At 46.1% G+C, this 21284-nt stretch overlaps 1 protein-coding gene and 1 long non-coding RNA gene across 8 annotated transcripts in view; one reads left to right on the top strand and one right to left on the bottom strand.

The window, feature by feature from the left end:
* Window positions 1–21284, top strand: part of ANKS6 (ankyrin repeat and sterile alpha motif domain containing 6) — a 48080-nt gene that overhangs the window by 14246 nt on the left and 12550 nt on the right. For 3 of the 6 annotated variants that reach the window (XR_007414091.1, XM_049116301.1, XM_049116302.1), the window contains exons 8-13: window positions 412–461; window positions 3441–3650; window positions 4542–4695; window positions 5603–5772; window positions 13401–13587; window positions 19060–19127. Coding sequence is in view for 4 of the 6 variants with exons in the window: in XM_049116301.1 (XP_048972258.1) it covers window positions 412–461; window positions 3441–3650; window positions 4542–4695; window positions 5603–5772; window positions 13401–13587; window positions 19060–19127 (839 nt within the window). In the remaining 2 variants the exon portion in view is untranslated. Of the gene's footprint in view, window positions 1–411; window positions 462–3440; window positions 3651–4541; window positions 4696–5602; window positions 5773–7297; window positions 7321–13400; window positions 13588–19059; window positions 19128–19701; window positions 19884–21284 lie in introns of those variants that run through there. The other 3 variants (XR_007414092.1, XM_025432149.3, XM_049116303.1) reach the window with 3 other exon arrangements.
* On the bottom strand, window positions 243–4766 carry LOC112649748 (uncharacterized). Of its 2 annotated transcripts, XR_004803570.2 has the most exons (6): window positions 4624–4754; window positions 2186–2298; window positions 1693–1798; window positions 1102–1190; window positions 754–841; window positions 243–414 (listed from the first exon to the last, which is right to left on the bottom strand). It is a non-coding gene; the product is annotated as an uncharacterized LOC112649748 (long non-coding RNA). The 2 variants fall into 2 exon arrangements; XR_003129721.3 differs by lacking the exon at window positions 2186–2298 and having other exon boundaries at window positions 4624–4766.

The following is a 21284-nucleotide window of genomic DNA, read 5'->3' as shown; positions in this document are numbered from 1 at the left end:
GGGTGGATGGTGAGCTTCGCACCACTGGAGGTATTCAACAAATGGGATGACTTTGCCAGGGCATGAAAGGAGATTTCCATGCTGATTCGACAGTTGATTAGATCATAGCCCTCTGACAGACCCCACACCCAGACTAGCTCCTTCAGCACCACTGTTTGAGACAGACTATTGAGCTGGATGCACCACTGTCTGACCCGGCATGGCAGTGGCTTATGGAAAAGTTGAGAACATGCTTTGAGAGATACATTTTAAATGCTTTCCTTCTATTCAAATATTGAATACCAATTATCATTAAATATTTAATCACCCAGGAGAGTTGATTTTCCAGGATGAAGGCTGACCTGGTCACTCATCCTCATGCCGTGAACTTGTTGGGAGGGTCATTTCAGGAAATTTCCATTTGTCTCTCAGGTCCTGGGAGCACAAGAGGAGACAAAGAAGATGTGTTATTGACAACCATGGTGAGTGTGGGGCTTTCCTAAAAGCATTTCAGGTCTCTCACAATCATTAGTTGATTGATTTACAAGGCTAGATGTAGACATGTCTGTCTGTGGTGGTCACACATGGGGCTGATAGCCAAACGTGTAACAGTGGAACAGCTCTGGCACTGAGGAATCAGAACCAGCCCTAAACTGTGGGTCAGGCTGTGCTGGTGCTTAGTGGCCAGATGTAGGCCCTGGTGGTGTTTGCAGGGAGGCAGCAATGAGGACAGGGCTCTGAAGAGTAGGACTTGATGGGTGATGTTGGACTCACCATTTTGGTTATAGGGAGTCGAGGGGAGAAGAGTCACGGAGGAGGCTGTGTTTCCAGCCTGAGAAGCCTCAGTCTCCTCATCTGTGAACTAGAGATGTGTCTGGATTAGGTTTTGCTACGAGTAACAGAAGGTCCTCAAATAACAATGGCATGAATGAAACAGCAGCTTATTTTTCTCAAATGCAGTTCAGGACTGATACGTTGACCCAGGTAGGGACCTGGTTGGTTCCTTCTACCCGTGCTTGGCTTCTGTTACCAAGATGACTCCCAGAGCTGTGGCCATTGCTGCCTTATTCCAGCCAGCAGGAGCGATGAGGGGAGAAACAAGTGGCCACAGGCGGCACATACCAGGTGTCAAGTTTCCTGGGAACTCCCACATCACTTCTGCTTATATCCATTCAGCCAACGTCCGGTCACATGGCCACATCCCACTGCACCTGAGGCCGAGAAATGAAGTCTCTGTTACAGGTGCTTGTGTCCCATCTCAATGCCAGGGGTGTCTACTAAGGAAGCTGTGGAAGATGGATACTGGGGGACAGCTAGCAGTCTCTGACAAGGGATGCTCTCCCTCACGGTTGTTCCTTTGAATAAGATTATCCCCAGGAACTTCTTAGCGTAGTGCCTGGCCAGAATGAGCTCTCTGTTATCTGCTCTGTGACCTTAGACGTGTGACTTCACCTCCCTGGGCCTCACGTTCCTCAAATTTTAAAATGAGAGCCTCCTGGTTGGGGTTGAACTCGTCCATTTAGCTCGGAGATCCTGACGTGGGGGCCGGCCAGGAGAGGGCAGTATTGGAGAAGAGAAGGGAGCAGAGGCTGGGGAAGGCCGCCTTCCTGCTGCCTCGGTCCCGAGTTGCCAGTGCTGAGCGCTCCAGGGATCCACTCCCTCCGCCCCGCCCGGCTGTGCAGTAGGTGTGCACCCGCCTCTAGGCCAGTTTACCAAGGTGGGAGCTTGGGCTGCGTGACGTTTGATAATCTCATTAAGTAGCGGTAATTACTCCAGTGAAGACAAGGGCTGTTACTGAAATTTGGGAAGATGCGGTGAACTGTAAAGAAGAAGCATAAAATCACCCTTGCTGACACATACATGATCATGACACGTCGTGTGCTATTTATCTCTTGAATATTTTGCTGACCCTGTTTTAGCACCTACGAGCGTATCTGTCATATATAACGACGGCAAATACGTCCCGGCACTAAGTGCCAGCCGCTACTCAGAGCACGTAACATACATTCACTCCTGCAGTCTCCCCGGCAGCCCTGCGAGGTCGGCCCTGTCCTCTTCCCCATGCTGTGCCGAGCCGGCCTTATTACCGGTTTGTCTGACCATCTGTTGCATGTCATTAAACACTCTTTAGCCACGTCACGTCCAGTGGCTGTGCGATACGACATTCCATCAAGGGAACGTGCCTCACTGACCGGTGGAGCCTCACCTGTTTGGACTTTTTGGGAGTTTTAGTTTTTCGTTATTGTTTTCACAGATCTGATGAATATTCTTATGCCTCAATTTCCCCCGCTTGCCTGACGGTTTCCTTGGGGTAAATATCTAGGAATAGAATTTCTGGGTCAGTGGGTGTGAATGTCATTGGCTTGCAGAAAGTTTGCAACGATTTAGACCCTGTCCCCGAGGAGTGAAAATGCCCATCTGTGGTGGGTTTGCAGCTGCGAGCGTCCCTAGTGCTCGCCCGGCCCAGCCCCCATTGCTGGAGGAGGTTGCTGAGGTCCACACGGGACAGCACCATTCCCAGACTCGCAGAAAAGCTCGGGATGGCCAGGGTGGGACCCAGGATGGCCACACGCCTGCCTTGGCACTTGCTGTCCTACCTCCCCGTGCCCTGTGGAAGGCACCAGCATGCTGGCCTGCCCCTCGGCAGATGGAGGATGGCCAGGGAGCCCTGCCGAGTGGGCGTTTGCAGCCATCCTTGTGGAGACGCAAGCCTGCCCGGCTCCCGAGGCAGGTTTAGCTGTGGGATGCCCTTCCCTGCAAAGCACCATCTGGCACCAAGTCCACTGTCTTTTCTTAATTAAAGTTAGTGTGGACCGTGTGGATGCTTTTCCTTGACAATCCACCAGTCGCCATTGTATGGATTTTATACTAGTCCTAAGTCACATTTCCAAAATATAAAATTACAGTTAAAAATGTCAGCAGTGGGAGGTGTGGCTGGAGTAGGAAGGGTGTGGTGGGATGGGGAAGGGAGTGAGTGCTGGGCTCACAGGGAGCCGGCCTGGGCCGCCCGCCCCCCATCCCCACCCCACCCCACCCCACCGTGCCCTGCCTCCTCCTCCTGAGACCCCTGGCTCTGCATGCATATCCTGCTCCTCTGGCTGCCAGACCTGGCCCATGCTGTTCCCTGGGCCTGCAGCGCCCTTCCCCCAACCCCCTCAGGGTCCCTGTCACAGCACACTCAGCCTCCCTTGGGCCCACCTCAGCCCCCCATCCCCTCTGTCTCCATTTTAACTGCTGTGATGGACCCAAAAGACTGAGGGCTGGAGCAGAGTAAACAAGGGTATTGCTCACTTGCTGGGAAGAGAGCAGAGGAGACCACATGGGTTCTGGCCGGGTGTGTGTTGGGGATGACGGGGTAACTGATGGTGCCATTCTCTGAGAAGCAGCAGAAACCTGGAATCTTCTGTGTAGAGCTGGGAGCCCCCGTGGGGCTCATCTAACCCACAGCCTGTCTTTTTCAGCTGCGCAATGGAGCCCCCTTCCCCAGACTCCCGAGTGACAAGCTGAAGGCAGTCATCCCCCCTTTCTTACCCCCTTCCAGCTTTGAGCTGTGGAGCTCCGATCGGTCCCGGACATGTCACAGCGGGAAAGCAGAGCCTATGAAGACTGTGCTGTCCCAGAGAGCCGGCCGGGGCGCCCCCGTGGGCGTGGCTGGTGGGAGCACAGACGCTGTAAGTCGCCCAGCGGACGTGCTTTGACATGTCACTCACTGAAGTTGGGGTGTGTTGCAGGCAGAAGGGACATCAGACCTGCTAATCCAGCAAGGCCAAAGCTTTTCTTTTCTTTTTTTTTAAAGATTTAATTTATTTATTTGAGAGAGAGCAAGAGTACATGAGCAGGGAGAGGGGCAAAGAGAGGGAGAAGCAGACTCCCCGCTGAGCAGGGAGCTCGATGGTGTTTTCTCATACCCACAAGGAGTGTGACTTTAACTTTTTGCCCTTAGCGGTCTGGACTTTGTGACCCTTGGTGTGTCTCGGTAATGTCCTGAGGTAGTCCCTCTTGATGTGGGAGATTATCTCCACGTGTGTAGACTGTCTACACCATAGATACGGTAAATGGCAAACCAAAGGTGAGGATTTAGGACCTTGCGCTGCCACTGTGTGATGAATGACTGGAACTCCGAGCCTCCATCTCTCTGTAAAATGGGGTTGACCTTTGCTTGCTTGCTGCTGCCTCTTGGGGCTGTTGCAACAGCAAATCTCTAGTGGGAGAGTGAGAGCCTGGCCTCTGAAGGTGCTCGAAACAGGCAGGGCTGGTTTGCATCTAGTGTGCATTGTGGGAGGGGTTGAGTGATCGTGAAAGTGGGGTGAGTTGGGGAATGTTACATCACAGGATCTCAGCCTGAGCTAATAGTCTGGTTGCCAGCAGATAGAAATGAACTCTCCTCTTTTGGGGGGCTCCTGGCAGGCTGAGCACGAGTTGGCAGGGGTGTGCCGGGCATGCAGGCATCAGCTAGGGTGAGCCAGTGGAATCTGGGTTCCTCCCCACTGTGATGATGTGTGTCCAGAGAAGGGAATAACAAACCCTAACCACAACACACAACACCCACCTTCTTCTTGCAGACTCCTGGCAGGCCGGTTAAATTTCCATCTCTCTCCAGAAGCCCTGCCTCTCCTGCCAATTCTGGAAACTTCAACCACTCACCTCATTCCTCAGGTGGCTCCAGTGGGGCAGGGGGCTCAAGCAGGCACGGTGGGGAGCTGCATAACCGCTCAGGTGGGTACCAGGCAGGGCCACTCAGGGAAGCCCCTTGGGGCTGCGGGTGTGACCTGCCCTCTGCACTTGCTCGGTGGGCAATCCCAGGAACAACTGCATGCGCCCTGTTTTCCTCCTCCATGTGGCTCAGGGCTTTTTCAGTGAATTCAGTTTTGCCCTTTGCCCTCCAGAATGGCACTGCTCCTACATGTGAAATATTTACAGCAGTATGTGGTACCTAGTTATTGCTTTACTGATGTTGGTTATCGGTGTTCTCCCTGGGATCCTGTCTGGCCCTTGATATTATCATTTCTCCCTCTTCTTTCATAGTAATGCAAGGTTACTGGTGGGTTTGGGGCACCTGGGAGAGGGAACAGGGCAATCTAGTCTGAGAATTATGGGATGAGGAAGTTATTGACAGCTGTGGGAGTGGGCTTGGTAAAGCTCTGGAGAGGGTGGGGGTGGGGGCGGGGGCGGTCAGAGGCCACACAAGCTGGCTGCAGCGTGGGAAAAGCGAGGATTGTACCTGCACTGCCTCTTTTAACACCTGTCACCATGATGCCTTCAGAACACAAGGGCTGCTGTGTCCTGATGTCCTGATTAACTGATGCCTGTTAATGCATTATATAAAAAGAAATTTTTTGTGAAAAGAACTCTTTAGAAAAAAGAAAGCAAAGCATCACATTCCTTTCTTTTTATTTTTACAAATATTTTCTTTGTAATATATCTGATGGGTTTGGCCTGGAGAGTCTGCCTTCAGTTTTCATGCGCAGTCCTCTTGTGGTCAGCCCTGACCCCCAGCCACACGGGGTCAGGGGGCGTCTGGGAAACACGTTTCCATCTCAGCAAGGGCAGCACACAAGGTCCACCATGCTTACGTTGCTGGACCCTGGGTCCCTGGCCATCATTTCTCTTCCTTTTTCCTCAGGTGGCAGCATAGACAGCGTCCTGTCACAAATCGCTGCCCAGAGGAAAAAAGCAGCCGGATTATCAGAACAGAAGCCCAGCCACCCATCAGGTCCTGTTGGGCCAGCGCCAGGGTCCAGCTCATCTGAACTCCCAGTCTCCCCAGCAGGCAGCGGAGGTCCTGGTGGCAAGGTGCGTGTTCTGGTTCCATCTCCTCCTGTTTGACTCCCAGGTTCTGTCCTCACAGGGCCCACGTACTAGGGAGCCCGGGCAGTGCTGCCGCAGTCATAGGATGGCCCTAAAGACAGGGCCCTTGCAGCGGGCTGCTCCGGAACTTTTTGGGGAGGGCCGATCATGCAGGTGGCTGCCAGGATCCCAGCCGGTGCCCTCGGGCCCTGCACACGTGGGTCTACCTCCCACCTGCTCTGGAGGGCACCTCTGGGTGCCTCGTTCAGCCTCACACTGTGTACGTTTATTCATTGTCTAGAGCGAAGAGGTGTGGAGTGTGGGATCAGGAGCAGACTGCCTGGGATCAGATCTCAGCCCCACACCTGAGCGTTTCCGGGGTGAGGGGTGGGCGGCACCTGCTGAGCCTGCGTCAGCTGTAAGTGCTGACGTGAGCAGCAGTAGTAGTCATGCTTTGACGTCATTCCTTCACTGTGCACACTTCTGGGGTGTCTGCTTTGAGCCTAGCACTGCTAGCAGTAAGGGTGTAGCAGTGAACCGGGGGTGACTGCTCTCGGACTATCACTGCAGACTCCGGCAGTGAGAAGGGGGGATGCTGCAGGAGCACAGATGGGGACCACTACCCAAGCTTAAGGGCATCAGTGACACCTAAAGGAGGTCTGAAGGATGAGGAGCCAGATAAGGGGGCAGGAGGCAGGGATGAGGCTGCTCCAGAGTGAGGAGTAGCACGTGTGGCACTTTAGCCGGGGAAGAGCTGAAAGAATGTTGGAAGACAGGCCACCTCCCTGCTCTGGCACCATTCCTCCATTAATGCAGCCCAAGAGCCATCCACACGTTGTTAATCTCTATGGAGTTTGCAACAGACAGGAAACTGCAAATGCCTCTCTGGAGTGGGAAGTTGTTTAGTGTCTTTAGATCTGCCCCTCCACTTTCCGAGCCCCTCCACCTGAGTTGTTACTGGAGAGAGTCCCCCCAACTCCAGTGTGGATTCCTGGTAGTGAGTATAAATGGACTCTTCCACCAGGTGGCCCACCAGGTGCCTTCCTCCAGTGGTGCCATGTAGCCCATTTCATCCTCTGAGAGGACGTCCAGGCACTATTCCGCTCTTCATATTTTTTAGATGTCTTAAGCTTTTTTCCCTGAGAAAAGTTAGATCATCTGAAAGCCTCACCCCTGGCCCCTTGCCCAGAAATGTCTCCAGAGATTATGTTTTAATGGATGTATGAGAAATAGACTTTATTTTCTGCCCACTCCTGTTGGTTACATAACTTTTTGTTACTCAAAGCCCCTTTTGCAATCAGACCTACATAATTAGATTCCCTTTACAATATAGCTCCAGAGAAAGTTTCTTTTTCCCTACGCATTAGCATGGTTTCCATTATATTGAAAATTACTCGTGTAATAGGATCTATGTAATCCTTGTAGAATTCAGCTCTAAAAAATGTCTCTACTGTTACTTTCCTACATTTTCTTTCCTCAGATAAAAAGAATTATATAACTATTGTATTTCTCTTTTTGCGTTTGCTGCTAGGAAACTCAGAGCTACTAATTAAAGTAAGTCTTCTGATCTGGGCTTTGACATAGTTTTCCTCTTCTCTGTTGTTTAAAATTAACTTTTTCTATTTTGATGATTTTATGATATGTTAGACATTAATGGTTTCCTTTAACCAGTGTTCAAAATAGGTAAGCGTCTAAATTATAAGTTAACTATTATCTCACTTGGCTGCATCTTGTCAAATAATATAACCTATGTACAAGCATATTCTAATGAAAGGAGATTGTGTCAAAAAATACATTCAGGAAACGAACTGGGGAAACCATTCGGTTCAGTAATCACCTGATATTCTTTAAAAAAAAAAAAAGATTTTATTTATTCATTTGAGAGAGATACACAGAGAGAGACAGAGACAGAAAGAGCAGGGGGTGGAGAGGGACAAGCAGACTTTCTGCTGAGCAAGGAGCCGGACTTGAGACTCAATCCCAGGACCCTGGGATCATGACCCGTGCCAAAAGCAAATGCTTAACTGACTGAGCCATCCAGGTGCCCTGATCACCTGATATTCTTAACAATATGCTGTAGTCTTGGGGAGCTATCTAAAAATTCAGATTTCTGGGTTCCTCACAGCAAAACTGAATGAGATGCTTCAAGACAGGGTCTGAGGACTCTGATTTTTCCCCTAGAGGATATTGCAGCCAACCCCATCCAGGTCTCTTAGAAACCACTGCCCTAAATCAAAGGACACAAGAGTGGGCTTTCTGTCAAAGGCTCCAGCAGGAAAATGGAGACATGAAGTGCTTTTCAAAGACTCCCCTAGGAAGAATTAGAAATTAGTATTCAAAATAGGAGCCTCCTGAATCTGGTTTTTGTACTTTGCTGAAGACAAGCACCACCACAATGGTGGAATATTCACAAAGTATGGCTTCTATCATGTTTATGAATCAGCCTAAAGTGAATCTGAGGAGGAACAGAATCGGCGGGGGTGGTCAGAGTGTGTCCATGCTTCCCAGACCTCTAGAAGCCCAAAGTCCCACTGAATAGATCAGATCTCTGTTTCCACCCTAAAGCTTAGTGGTTTAAAACAAAAAGCATTTCTTTAGCTCATGAACCTGTAGGTCAGCATTTCAGTCTGGACTTAGCTAGTCAGTCCTTCTGGTCTGGAGTGAGGGGGATCACTTACACATTTAGCTGTTGGCTGGGGTGACCAGGATGACTGGGCCATGTGTGCCCACAACAAGCTTAGATGTGTTCTTATGGCAACAACCAAAGACATGAGTTGAAAACCAACCATGTTGTTTAAGCAAGTCAGCACACCCACTGCAGGAAAACACACAGAGTTACATGGGAGGAGTTGAGATGACACCATTAACATAGTTAGTCTGCTATACTGAGAACATAGGGAATAGTTCAGATACTTCTGAGCATCTCAAATAATCATATTAATCTGTCCCCAACCCCCAACAAATATTGCTGCCCATAAGGTCAAGAGTATCATGTTTCTTTGCTTTGATATATCTGTTTAGTAGGGATTTACTAAGTGTCTCCTGTTTTAATCAGAAGCTTTATTATTGAATGTCTTTCTTTATAAAAAAGCAGAAAGAAGAATTTATTAACAATATAGGGAACTAATTGACAAAGTCTTTCAAAATCTAAGAGAGGGGACTTCTTGTTCCACTCTGGGACGTAGTTAGAAGTAGCATTAAAGGGTTAGCAGAAGGAGAGGTGTACCCATTTCCTAGCATTAGAACTGTTTCTCTTAGCTTCTACTATCCAATCAAGATGTCCAGTCTTACCAAAAATTACAAGACATACAAAAGGGCACGAAAATCTGCACTCTCAAGAAACACAGTGTCATCAGGATCTGACTCAGATATGACACAGGAGTGGGAATTACCTGACAGTGTATTTAAAAAAAACTACAATTAATTGTTAAATACTCTAATGGAAAATTTGAGCATGAAACGTCATAAATTGTTTCAGCAGATAGGTGGAAACTCTAAGAAAGAATCAAATGAAAACTCTAGAAATAGAAAACATGTAACAGAGATAAGGCATGTTCTTCAGTACACTAGACACAGCCAAGGTAAGAATCCACGAAGTTGAAGACAGGGAAATAGAAGTCACTTGAACTGAAACACAGAGGAAAAAAGAAGTTAAGAACAACAACCAAAAACAGTTGTGGGGGGGATCCCTGGGTGGCGCAGCGGTTTGGCGCCTGCCTTTGGCCCAGGGCGCGATCCTGGAGACCCGGGATCGAATCCCACGTCAGGCTCCCGGTGCATGGAGCCTGCTTCTCCCTCCTCCTGTGTCTCTGCCTCTTTGTCTCTCTCTATGTCTATCATGAATAAATAAATAAATCTTTAAAAAAAAAAAAAAAAAAAACAGTTGTGGGATAATATCAAGTGCTCCCACATACAAGTAGTAAGGGTCCCTGAAGAAAAAGAGAGAAAGATAGAAGGAATATCTTAAAATAATGCCTGAAAGTTTCCCCAAATTAATGATAGATGCCACATCACAGATCCAAGAAGTTCAGAAAACACTATAGGATAAATGTCATAAAGAATACACCTAGCCATATTCTAGTTAAGCTACCAAATAACTCTCAAAATTCAACAATAAGAGGAACATCTGGGTAGCTTAGTTGGTTATGTGTCCGACTCTTATTCTTAGCTCAGGTCTTGATCTCAGGGTCATGAGTTCAAGCTCTGCTTTAGGCTCCACCCTGGACATGAAGCCTACTTAAAAAAATATTTTTTAAAACTCAACAAGAAAACAATCAACAAATTATAAAAATATATTGTGCAAAGTGTTTGGATATTTCATCAAAAATATGCAAATGGTGAAACATACGAAAAAATGTTGAACATTAGCTATTGGGGAAAATGCAAATTAAAATCACAGCAGGGGCACCTGGATGGCACAGTCGGTAAAGCATCTGCCTTTGGCTCAGGTCATGATCCCAGGGTCCTGGGATCCAGCCCCACATGGTTCCCTGCTCAGTGGGGAGTCTGCTTCTCCCTCTCCCGCTCCTCCTGCTTGTGCATGCTCTTTCTCTTTCTCTGTCAAATAAATAAATAAAATCTTTAAAAAAATAATAAAACCCACAAAAAGATATCAGTATAAATTGGAAAAAAATGGGAAAAAATATATAGTTATAGGTGCTAGTGAGCACATGGAGCTACTGGCATTCAGTTGCCAGTGGGAATGCAAAACAGTATGGCCACCTTGAAAAAGTTTGGCAGTTTCCATCAGGCTCCAGCTCAGTGAGGAGTCTACTTGTCCTTCTCCCTCTGCCCCTCAACCATGCTCGTGTTCTCTCTCTCGCTCTGCTTTCTCTTTCAAATAAATAAATAAAAATTTTTTTTAAAAAAAGGGAAAAAGTTTTACAATTTCTTATAAAACTAAATATACACTTATCATACGAACTGGCTATCTCCCTTTCTCCTAGGTACTTACCCAAGTGTATTTCCAAAGATTTATTTTATTTTTTACTTTGAGAAAGAGAGAGAGAGCACAAGCATTGGGGAGGGAAAATCAGGCCCAGGACCCTGGGGATCATGACCTGAGCCAAAGGCAGACACTTAATCAACTGAGCCACCCAGGCGCCCCTCAGATGCATTTTCAAAAACCATTTGTGCCAAAATCTATTTGTGAATGTTTAGAGCAATTTTCTCCATCATGATGCCAGACTGGAGACATGTCATCAACAGGCAAATGGATAAACTAACTGTGGCACATCCATATGATGGGACATTGCTCAGTAGTGGAAAGCAGCTTGAACAGATCTTCAAGGCAGTTTGCTGCACCAGACCCAAAAATCTACAGATTGTATAATTCCATTTATGTGATGTTTTAGAAAGGACAAGACCGTAGGGATGGAACATAGATCATTTATTTCCATGGTTTGGGATGAGGAGGAGATTGACTAGAAAAGAATAGGCCAAGGGAATCTCAGTGGTGATGGAACTGAACTGTTCAGTATGCACAGCTCAGCATTTATCAAAACCCAGAGAATTATACATGACAGAGTTATTTTTGTGGTATACAAATTTTAAAAAATAGTATCAACCAGGAACCAAAGATGGAAGCAGACCATGACAACAGATCTAGCTATATTACAGATGACTGACACCACCACACGTTGGGGAGTGGGGCGGGGGAGAGACTATGTCGGGTGGATATGGTAAGGCCAAATAAAGACAAATAACCATACCCAAACTCTGTATTCTAGTTGATATATTTTTTTCTCATAGGATATGGGTTAAATTTTGAAACCATTTTACATGTAGATACTTTTTGTATACGTATATATGCTTTACATATATACTGGGGCTGAACAAATAAGTAAATAAAATGAGCCCCGTTTTTAACTGTAAGAGATTTAATCAAAGAAGAAATGCTAGAACAAACCCCATGGATGTTGGACTGTTGTCAGAGGTGTCAGTGTGAATCAGTATGAATGCATGCTTGTCAATATGTGTGCTTATATGTATACAGATATAGTAGTAAGTGTGGCTACATATATACTTGGCTTACTGTGCTTTATTTCCTTGCTCTGTCCACTGAGAGCACCTAGAAGCAGTGACATCCCAGTAGCCATGAGCAACCTAGTACCCAGATTTTGGTTTCTAAATACCACTCTCCAATAAAAGGGACCACAGCCTTGGAGAAGTGCTTTATTCCAGTACTGGATCAGTGAAAATATAGGATGAGCCTGAGGCATTTTTATGGTGTCAGAAAGAATTTTAAAAAGGTGGGCATGTCAAAAGGACATAGGAGCCAACCTGAAAGATCTCAGTGGCCAAAACTGGAACAATTTGAACAATAAAATAAATAGCAAGCTATTAGATTATAGCCCAAAGAATAAAATAAATATCCATGAGCCCATACTGATAAGGAATAAATAACTGAATAAACAGGGAAAAGGAACAACTCTTCCTTACAGAATTCCAAATAATAAATGGGAAAGAAAGAAGGGAAATAGCAGATCTTGTATCATTAGAACATCACAGTAGTAATTGTTATAGACAAGATCAACTGAAGAATGCTAAAATTACTGGGAGAAACATGGTTTAGCTCAAAGCCTCCTGCTCCCCAAATACTTTTTCATTATAGAGTGCAAAGGTCATAGCTTCATCATGGAGAAACTGGACAGATGCCACCTTAACTAAGTGATGAAAGGCAACATTATCAGTAATAAGAAAGGGGTGCTTGGAGACTCCTGGCATGATGCAGTAAGAATGGCTCATTCCCCCTAGGGCCATTAACCCCCAAGTCCACAAGCAAATCTAGTTATGAGAAAATAGAAAACAGACCCAAACTGAGGGACACTCTGTGAGCACCCCGACTCTCCGACAGCATCGAGGTCCTGAAAGATAAGAGGGAGCTGTCACAGGTTGGAGGAGGTCAAGGGGACACGATAAGTCAGTGCAACATGGGATCCTGGACCAGAATTGGGCCGTTAAGTGGAACAACCAGTGAGATCTGAGTGAAGTCCGCAGGTTAGCCAGTAGTATTATAAGACTGTTAATTTCTTAGTTTTGATGATTGTGCTACGGTTATGTAAGCTATTAACGTCAGGGGAAAGGATACACAGGAATGCTCTGTTCTATCTTTGCAACTCTTCTAAAATCTAAAATTATTTAAAAATCAAAAGGCGCCTTTTTTTTTTTTTTTTTAAAGCTAAATGACACACATACAAAGAAGGGAAAAATGATGTGTTCTTTGGTGAAAGGTTGGCAATGACTGGTTTAGATGAAGGAACGTTAGGAGCAGAAAGGGACTTCATGTATTTATGAGCCACACTTGCACTGAGAGCTGGGTTAGCTGAGAGGTAAGGGGACTTGGCCAAGGACACAGCACCGGTAGCTGTATGGGCAGGACCAGCACCTGGTGTCCTGGCTCCTCACGTGCCACGTTTTCCACCTCACCCCCTGCCTCTCTGCTCCAGGGGAGGATCTTCCTGTGACTGTTCTGACAGTCCTATTCCTGCTTTGCATGGGTTTTGCAGTAGATTTCATAGTCCTGGTTAGAAATCTTGCTGAGTCAGATGTCGCTCGTGTTCCCTGTCGGTGTCTGTCTTAATCGCTTCTACCCTCCAGGTGATGGCTTACATTATTTGTCTTGTTCTTTTCAGCAGAAACTGGAGACGAGCAAAAGGCCTCCGTCTGGAACTTCCACTACCTCCAAAAGCACCTCCCCTACACTCACACCCTCCCCTTCACCCAAGGGGCACACGGCTGAGTCCTCGGTGTCGTCCTCTTCATCCCATCGGCAGTCCAAGAGCAGCGGGGGCTCCAGCAGTGGCACCATCACTGATGAGGGTGAGTCCCCCAAAATCCTGAAATGCCACGCCTTCCTCTTTACCATTGTGACCTGGCAGGTACTCTTAATTCTACAGCCATCCTCAGTCAGGTTTTTAAAATTTCCAACAAAAATACCTATCCCTTTTCTTCCCTGAATCTGCCTTGTATTTTTATCTTTACTGTGCTGACGGTATGGTAAGCTCCCTTAAATAGTTTTTGAACTATATGTTCAAGGTGAATTTTGTTTGTTTACACAAACATGTACTTGTAGAAATACATCTCCAAGACCAGTTATGGACCTTTCCCTGGACCTTGTATAAGTCAGAAGTCTATCATTTGCAAGTAATGCAGTCTTCACTCAAACTGGTTTAAACAAAAGCAAACAACAGAATTTGTTGGCTCTCATAATGGAAGTGTCTAGGGTGTACTTCAGGCATGTGTAGGTCCAGGTACTTTGGGAGTGTTTCTCTCCGTATCTCAGGTAGGCTGTCTCTAAGCGGTGGCAAAGTTGTCCCCCAGAAACTTCAAGCTTGCTTACTTTTGCTGCTAACTTGGCAACACCAGCAGAAAGAGTGCTACTTTCTTAGCAGGTCCAGCGAACTTCTGGGGTAAACGTAGTTGGCCTGCCTTGGCTCTATTTACAATGACGGGTCATTTGCCCATGCTCGATGTGTGTCCATGGCAGTGGAATGTGTCGATTGGTCAGGCACAGGTCATGTGTCTGCTTTTGTAGCTGGGGTCAGAGTCTATGGAGAGAAGTGGCTCCTCAGAGGAAAATCACAGTGCTATTTCCAGAAGGAGGAGAGGATGAATGGTGGGCAAGCAGAAGCAGTAACTATCCCCTATAACCAGAACTTTGGAACTTAGGAGTGTGAATTGGCAGTCTCTTCCGTGGGGATGATGCAAAAGGGAAGATTGACTGGACCAGGGCAGGAGTGGAGGCTCAGCTGCAAGGCCCCAGATAAAGATAGGAAGAGATAAAGACAAAGGGAGAGGAAGAAGCCTGTCCTTTAAACTGCCCTCTGTGGTCCAGGGGTAGGAATAGAGCGGGGAGAGAGAGTAGAGCTTTGGTGAGAGATGGAGCCCAGGCAGGTGCCAATCGAGTAGTATGTCAGAGAAGGGAGAGAAATTTCAGGTGTGCGAGGGCCTCACGCTCCTGCAAGGGCACCTGGCTGCAGCTGCCAGGAGAAGGGGGCTGAGCACGCTCTGCCCAGCAGGTTAGATAAGCTGAGAGCAACTACCCAGGCTGTGGTCTGGACTGAGTTGATAAATGCATGCTGCCATTGGCATCTTCTTTATTTGGGGGTTGCTTTTATTGTTTTGTGATATCTAATGCAATCATTAATAACAGCTTCAGAGAGTCACTAGCAAACCACATTCTCCCCTAACTGTGTTTTCTATGTGGAGTGTAAGGTTCCCTGCCCATGAATTCTCCTACCTTGGAGGCTTTTAGGAATGTAAACTCCTAGAGGTTCAGTTAGGTACTCATACCCCACCTTTGAGACTGTATCTGTATGCACTGTCTGTGCCCATGCTTTTCCTTCTCCTTCATTTTTTTTTAAAGATTTTATTTATTTATTCATGAGAGAGAGAGAGGCAGAGACACAGGCAGAGGGAGATGCAGGCTCCATGCAGGGAGCCTGATATGGGACTCGATCCCGGGACTCCAGGATCAGGCCCTGGGCCGAAGGCAGCACTAAACCACTGAGCCACCCAGGGATCCCCTCCTTCATTGTTTAAAAAAGGATTGCAAAGCCCTAGTTGAGATAAAAATAAAAGAGGACCTGACAGCAATTTCTTTTTAATTTCTCTGGCGTAGAAAGCCTAGTTTTCTCTTCGAGTTCTGTGTCCTGAAGCAACAAGACCTCTGTCCTATGGGCATGAGATTGTCACTGGAACTGGACAGAGCTGCAACCTGTACCCCAAACATTTACAACATTCTTGTGGGAAACATGTGGCCCCAGTCAAGGACCGCCTACAGGCCTCTGCCTGCCCCATCTTCCACCTGCTGCCCTCTCTAGACTCTCTAAGTAGTGGTGAAGCCTATGCACTGGGTGCCTTAACTTGTGCTGGGTGTTAGCATAGCTCACAGTCAGGCCAGGGATTCGGACGCATGCAACATAATAGCCTTATATGATTTTGACACAAATAGGATCAAATCTGTGTTATCAGCAAACACGGAGTTGCCATGGCAGACTTCACCGAAGAACAAGCATTCAGGCCAGGCCAGAGGGCTGAGAAGAGGCAGGGCAGTGGCTGGCCAGAGTCAGTTGTTGAATTTACAGGAAATGTACAAGCCAGCGATTAAACACAACTATTAAAAGTCATTACACGAAAACACTACCACCTAGATATAGAATAATTACAGGTATTATATGTGTAATATCTGTATATTACATATAAACATATTCACTTATATATAATATATAAAAATACATAAGTTATATATTTACATATTATGTAAAATATATAAAATATATTATATAATATAAATATACCTGAAAACAAAATATACATAAAGCGTATGTAAATATACATAAAATCAATATAAAACATAAAGCAGGGCAGCCCAGGTGGCCCAGCAGTTTAGCACTGCCTTCAGCCCAGGGCATGATCCTGGAGACCTGGGATCGAGTCCCACATCAGGCACCCTGCATGGAGCCTGCTTCTCCCTCTGCCTGTGTCTCTGCCTCTCTCTCTCTCTCTCTCTCTCTCTGTCTCTCTCTCTCTGTCTCTCATGAATAAATAAATAAAAATCTTAAAAAAAAACATAAAGCATATATAACATAAAATCTATAAATATAAAAATGTAATATATAATATATAAATTATATATAAATGTACATAAGCAAACGTATATTAAAAACATATATAAAAGAATCCAAGAAAAGAAATAAAAAGTCAAATTATGTGAATTTACATAATGACACTAATCATATTAAATTAGGGGTATGTGGTATTTAAAACAAATTGTATTATTAACTACTTTAGTACATTTTACTAATATCTGTGCTCTTTATGCGATAGGAATACTATATAATGGTACATTACTATGCACATCCCTTCCCAGTTCCACTTCCAGGAACATGGGTTGTGTTGGCATCTTGAAATCAGCCAGGAAGGGGTATTGACTCCATGACGTCAGCAAGTGCCACTGATCAGGGTTTGGTTTATTGTTTCAAAGACCATTATGATGTAATCTAGACAATGATGGAGAGAATGTGCATTTTGCAGGCGAAGGTTAAAAGTGTGTCTGTTATATTGTGACTAACACAAAAAAATTGAGAAAATCTTCTCCCAGGATTTTAAAACCATTATCTCACTCGGCAGAGTTGCTCACGTGTAGGTCCAATTTGCGTCTTCATTGTTCCATTTCATCTTACATGTTCCCATAAACAAAACTATCCGCCAACACCCATGTTGGAACGATACTCACTGGCGAGGGATTCAAGAGGAGGGCAAAAATCAGTGAGAGCATTCAATGAGGTGCCTGGAATGCCATGCAAGCATTGGCCAGATGGAATTTATAAGAAACGATATCATGTAGTATATTCTGATACGTAAATTGTGTGCTACACACCCCTTATCTCAATAAAATCTGCAACAAACTTATGCACCTACCTATCTACCTACCTATGTACATACATATATTTTCCCTCGGAGAGCCAGTTGTTAGCCATTTACCAGCATGCTGCTGTGGAGGGAGCCCCAGGAGCAAAGGTTGGGCATCATGCAACTGTCAGCGGATTCTGTGTGGACTGGGACTCCATTCATCTCATACATCCTAGCTCAGTAGCACTCTTCTGTGAGTCCTCACCCAGTCCTTCAAGCTGGTTGGCCGTCCCCCCTGTCCCCACACCCCCTTGGTGATACCCCTCATCATGCAGTTGTCACCAGTGATGACAGAGAGAGGTGTCAGAAGGGGTCGGGTGCATAGCACAGGCCTGGGAGCTGGACCACTTGGTGTGAATTCCTGCTCTGCCACAGACTGGCAGTATGATCTCATCCAAGATGTGGTAGCCAGCCTTGTGACGCCTGGCTTCCCCATCTGTAAATGGGGACAATGATAGGATGGATCTCAGGGGGTTGTTGGAAAGAGCAAATGGGTTATCCATGTGCAGGGTGCCTGATGGTGCATCAGCCTCATCATTTTTATCTTCCCAGCCACTGAGCTCCTTCACAGCACAGACCTTTCCATCTGTGCACTCCCAACATGTAGTAGGCATGTTGCTAGCTGCTGTTGAATGAATGAATTACAAAAGGAACTCAGGCCCCCTAACCTCCAGTCCACTCTTCTGTGAATTGCACCCACTGCCCCAGGACCTTTGCACTTGCTGTTCCTTCTGCCTAAATACTGCCTGGTGATCTTTCCCTTGGTATTGCACAGTTCACTCCTTCATTTACTGCTCAAATGGTACTTTATAAAGGAGACCTTCGTTATCCGCCCTCTATAATAAACAACATTCTCCCATTCCCTGTCATCTACCCGTACCCTTCCTTGCTGCCTTTGGCCTGGCAGCCTGCTTATCTGTTTTGGTCTCTGTTGAGTCCCTAATGCCTCGTCTGGTAAATCCCTGTCGAATGTGTGAATGGATATTTTTTCAAGCCAGCCACCCCCCCCCCCTTTCTTGCTGATGCTATTCTTGTCTCCTTTCTTCACCCTCCTCCTCTGAAATCTTGCTATCCAGAATCTTCTGTTTTCCCCTGCTCTGGGCCCCTCTGGCTCTGCTGTTCCACTCGGGTGTATCCATCCTTCCTTTGGGAAGCCCACAGCCTCCTCACACTGGGCCAAACTCCAGTTCTGGTCTGAAGCCACCTACTTGTTCTCTTAAGTTTTTTCTCCGCCTCGCTGACAACTTGCTGGCATTAGCATTTGCCACAGGTGCGGCCACCAGCATCAAGAAATCACAATTAGGGATCCCTGGGTGGCGCAGCGGTTTGGCGCCTGCCTTTGGCCCAGGGCACGATCCTGGAGACCCAGGATCGAATCCCACATCAGGCTCCCGGTGCATGGAGCCTGCTTCTCCCTCTGCTTCTCCCTCTGCCTGTGTCTCTGCCTCTCTCTCTCTCTCTCTCTGTGACTATCATAAATAAAAAAAAAAAAAAAAAAAAAGAAATCACAATTAAAAGCCATTCTTGGACAGAAAGTAGAGTTTTAGTACCAGCAGCTAGAACTCGGAGAACTTGGGGGTTGTAGCCGTTGGAGGGTCACCTGGCCACGGACCTCCCCATCTTCTGTTTCCACCACCCAGTTTGGGATTTGGGGAGATGCCAAGGGCGTGCACGGAGGGGAAGTGTGGCTGACAGGTGGCTCAGACCCACCCCCAGCTGCATCCCCATGAGCGGAGCTTAGATCTGCTTTCTGTGTTGGGGTTTCTTGTGACATTTCATTTGAAATAAGACTGCCACTGCTTTATGAGTTTGAAGACCACTGTTCTGATGCATTTTGCCAAATTCTAAAATATCTTTTCACATCTTTCCCTCTCAAAGATGAACTGACTGGAATCCTTAAGAAATTATCCCTTGAGAAATATCAGCCCATTTTTGAGGAGCAAGAGGTAAGGGTGTTATTTTTGAATGTCCATCTGAATGTTACTGTAAAAAAATATCTTAAATATATGGGTTTTCATCCTGCAAGCTTCGATTGATCTTTTTCACTGAGACAGCTGAGGAAATGGAGTTTGTGTTCAGCACATTTAGTTCAGTTCATCATAGTGAAATCCTGGGGGCCTTATGGCTTGTTTTGTTGTAATAGAATTTTGTAATTTTGAGCACTTCTCTCCCTAGTAAAGTTTGTGTCTGTCCTGCACACACTTTTGTTGAAGGGGATCAACTGGCAGGCTTTTAGATTTAAAGTGGGTCAAAAGCAAATCCTAATGAATCTGTGCTAAGTGTCTGGATGTAGGGTCTGTGTTAATCCAACAGAGTTCCTTTGGCTTAAAAGCGCTCACAATCACATTTAAAAAAAAAAAAATTACCGTTCTGCAGTTTGGCAGTTTCTCAAATGTTAAACATAGAATTACCATGTAACCCAGCAAGCCCACTCCTGGGTATATGCCCAAGAGAACTGAAAACATATGTCCCCACAAAAAACTTATACACGAATGTTCACAGCAGCATTATTCACAATAGCCAACAAGTGGGAAACAACCCAAATGTCCATCAATTGATGAATGGCCAGATGCGTTATCACTGTACCATGGAATATAATTCGGCCATAAAAATGAATGAAGTGCTGACACGCGCTACAACACGGATGAACCTGGAACACATTATGCCAAGTGGAAGAAGCCAGACACAAAAGGCCACATATGGTATGATTCCATTTATATAAATGTCCAGAATAAGCAAATCTGTAGAGACAGAAAGTAATTAGTGGTTGCCAGGGAGTGGGGGGAGGAGTGACTGCTTATATGGGTGTGGGTTTCTTTTTGGAGTGATGAAAATGTTCTAAAATTGAGTGTGATGGTTGCACAACTCTGAATATACTAAAAATCACTGAATTGTACACTTTATTTAATTAAACATTTTTTTTCATTTGCATAGAGTTGACCCACGATGTCACATTAATTTTAGGTGTACAACTCAGTGATTCGACAGGCTAATCTTTCATACTGTGTTCACCACAAGCAGAGCCACCCTCCTTCCTGTTACATCACTATTGCAATACCACTGACTGTGTTCCTTGTGAGTTGTACACTCTAAATGAGTGGACATTGTCGTTAGGTGAATTATATCTCAATAAGTTTTTGAAAAACTTACCATTTTGGCCAAATAAAGCTCCTCTGCAGGGCCACTAGCCACCAGGGTATAATTACTGGTTTAGAATATTCTGGTGCCTGGTCAAGTATATGACAACTGTCATAATTACGATAGCAATCCTGAGAATCACTCACTGTCCCTGACAAGCTTGAGATGCTACTGAAGAGTTTGTATTTTGTTTTCAGCAGCAGAGTGCAGTGGCTTTCTTCCTCTTTTGCTTTCTTGCTGTGTCCAGCATGTCCTTCTTGCCTCTTTGGCATTTTCAACCTTAGCAGTGATGTTTCTCGTTGCCAAGAAATCTTTCCTGTGTGCTACTGGCAGCCTGCTTTTGTTTGCTGTGTCCTGTGCCCTCTTGGAGTACACAGAGAACACATCTCAAGGTGTGCCTCTGTTTCTTGAGGTGTCTTTGTTTCACAAGGCAGCATTTGTCCTGAGTTCTTGGCTGCATCCCCGTTTTGCAGCTGGCATGCCTGGGGGCACACCTGCCCTTCGCCATTCTCTTTTTCTCACAGTTGTCCCTTGTAGTGAAATGAAGTATGTTCCAGATGAAATTTGATGCTTTTGGAGGTTTTTTTTTTGGGGGGGGGAGGGTGTTTTTGTTTTTGGTTTTTTTGGGTTTTTTTTGCTTTTGCAATTTTGAAGGGAAGGGAGACCATGCAGATTTGCTGTGGTCTTCACTCACCCACTTGAAAGTCTCCATAGCCTTTGGGATCAGGGAGGGTGCTAAGGCCTCAGGCAGCACTTGGGGAGGGTTGGGAGCCCTGGCTGGAGGATTTCTGAGTGTATTGGGTGGTGTGAGGTTTAGCAGATGCAGTGCCCTGGTCAGGAGCCAGCTCAGCTGTCATGCCTCCCCAACCCCCCCCCAGCCCCACCCAAGTGCTTAGCTCCTCTCTGGACAACATATAAGCTAGGGTAGCAGTGTGTGAGAGTTGCTGTCTATCCATACAGAGATC

This window comes from Canis lupus, chromosome 11, assembly GCF_003254725.2.
Source record: "Canis lupus dingo isolate Sandy chromosome 11, ASM325472v2, whole genome shotgun sequence".
Lineage (NCBI taxonomy): Eukaryota > Metazoa > Chordata > Mammalia > Carnivora > Canidae > Canis > Canis lupus.
This window is presented reverse-complemented; position numbering and strand designations above follow the sequence as displayed.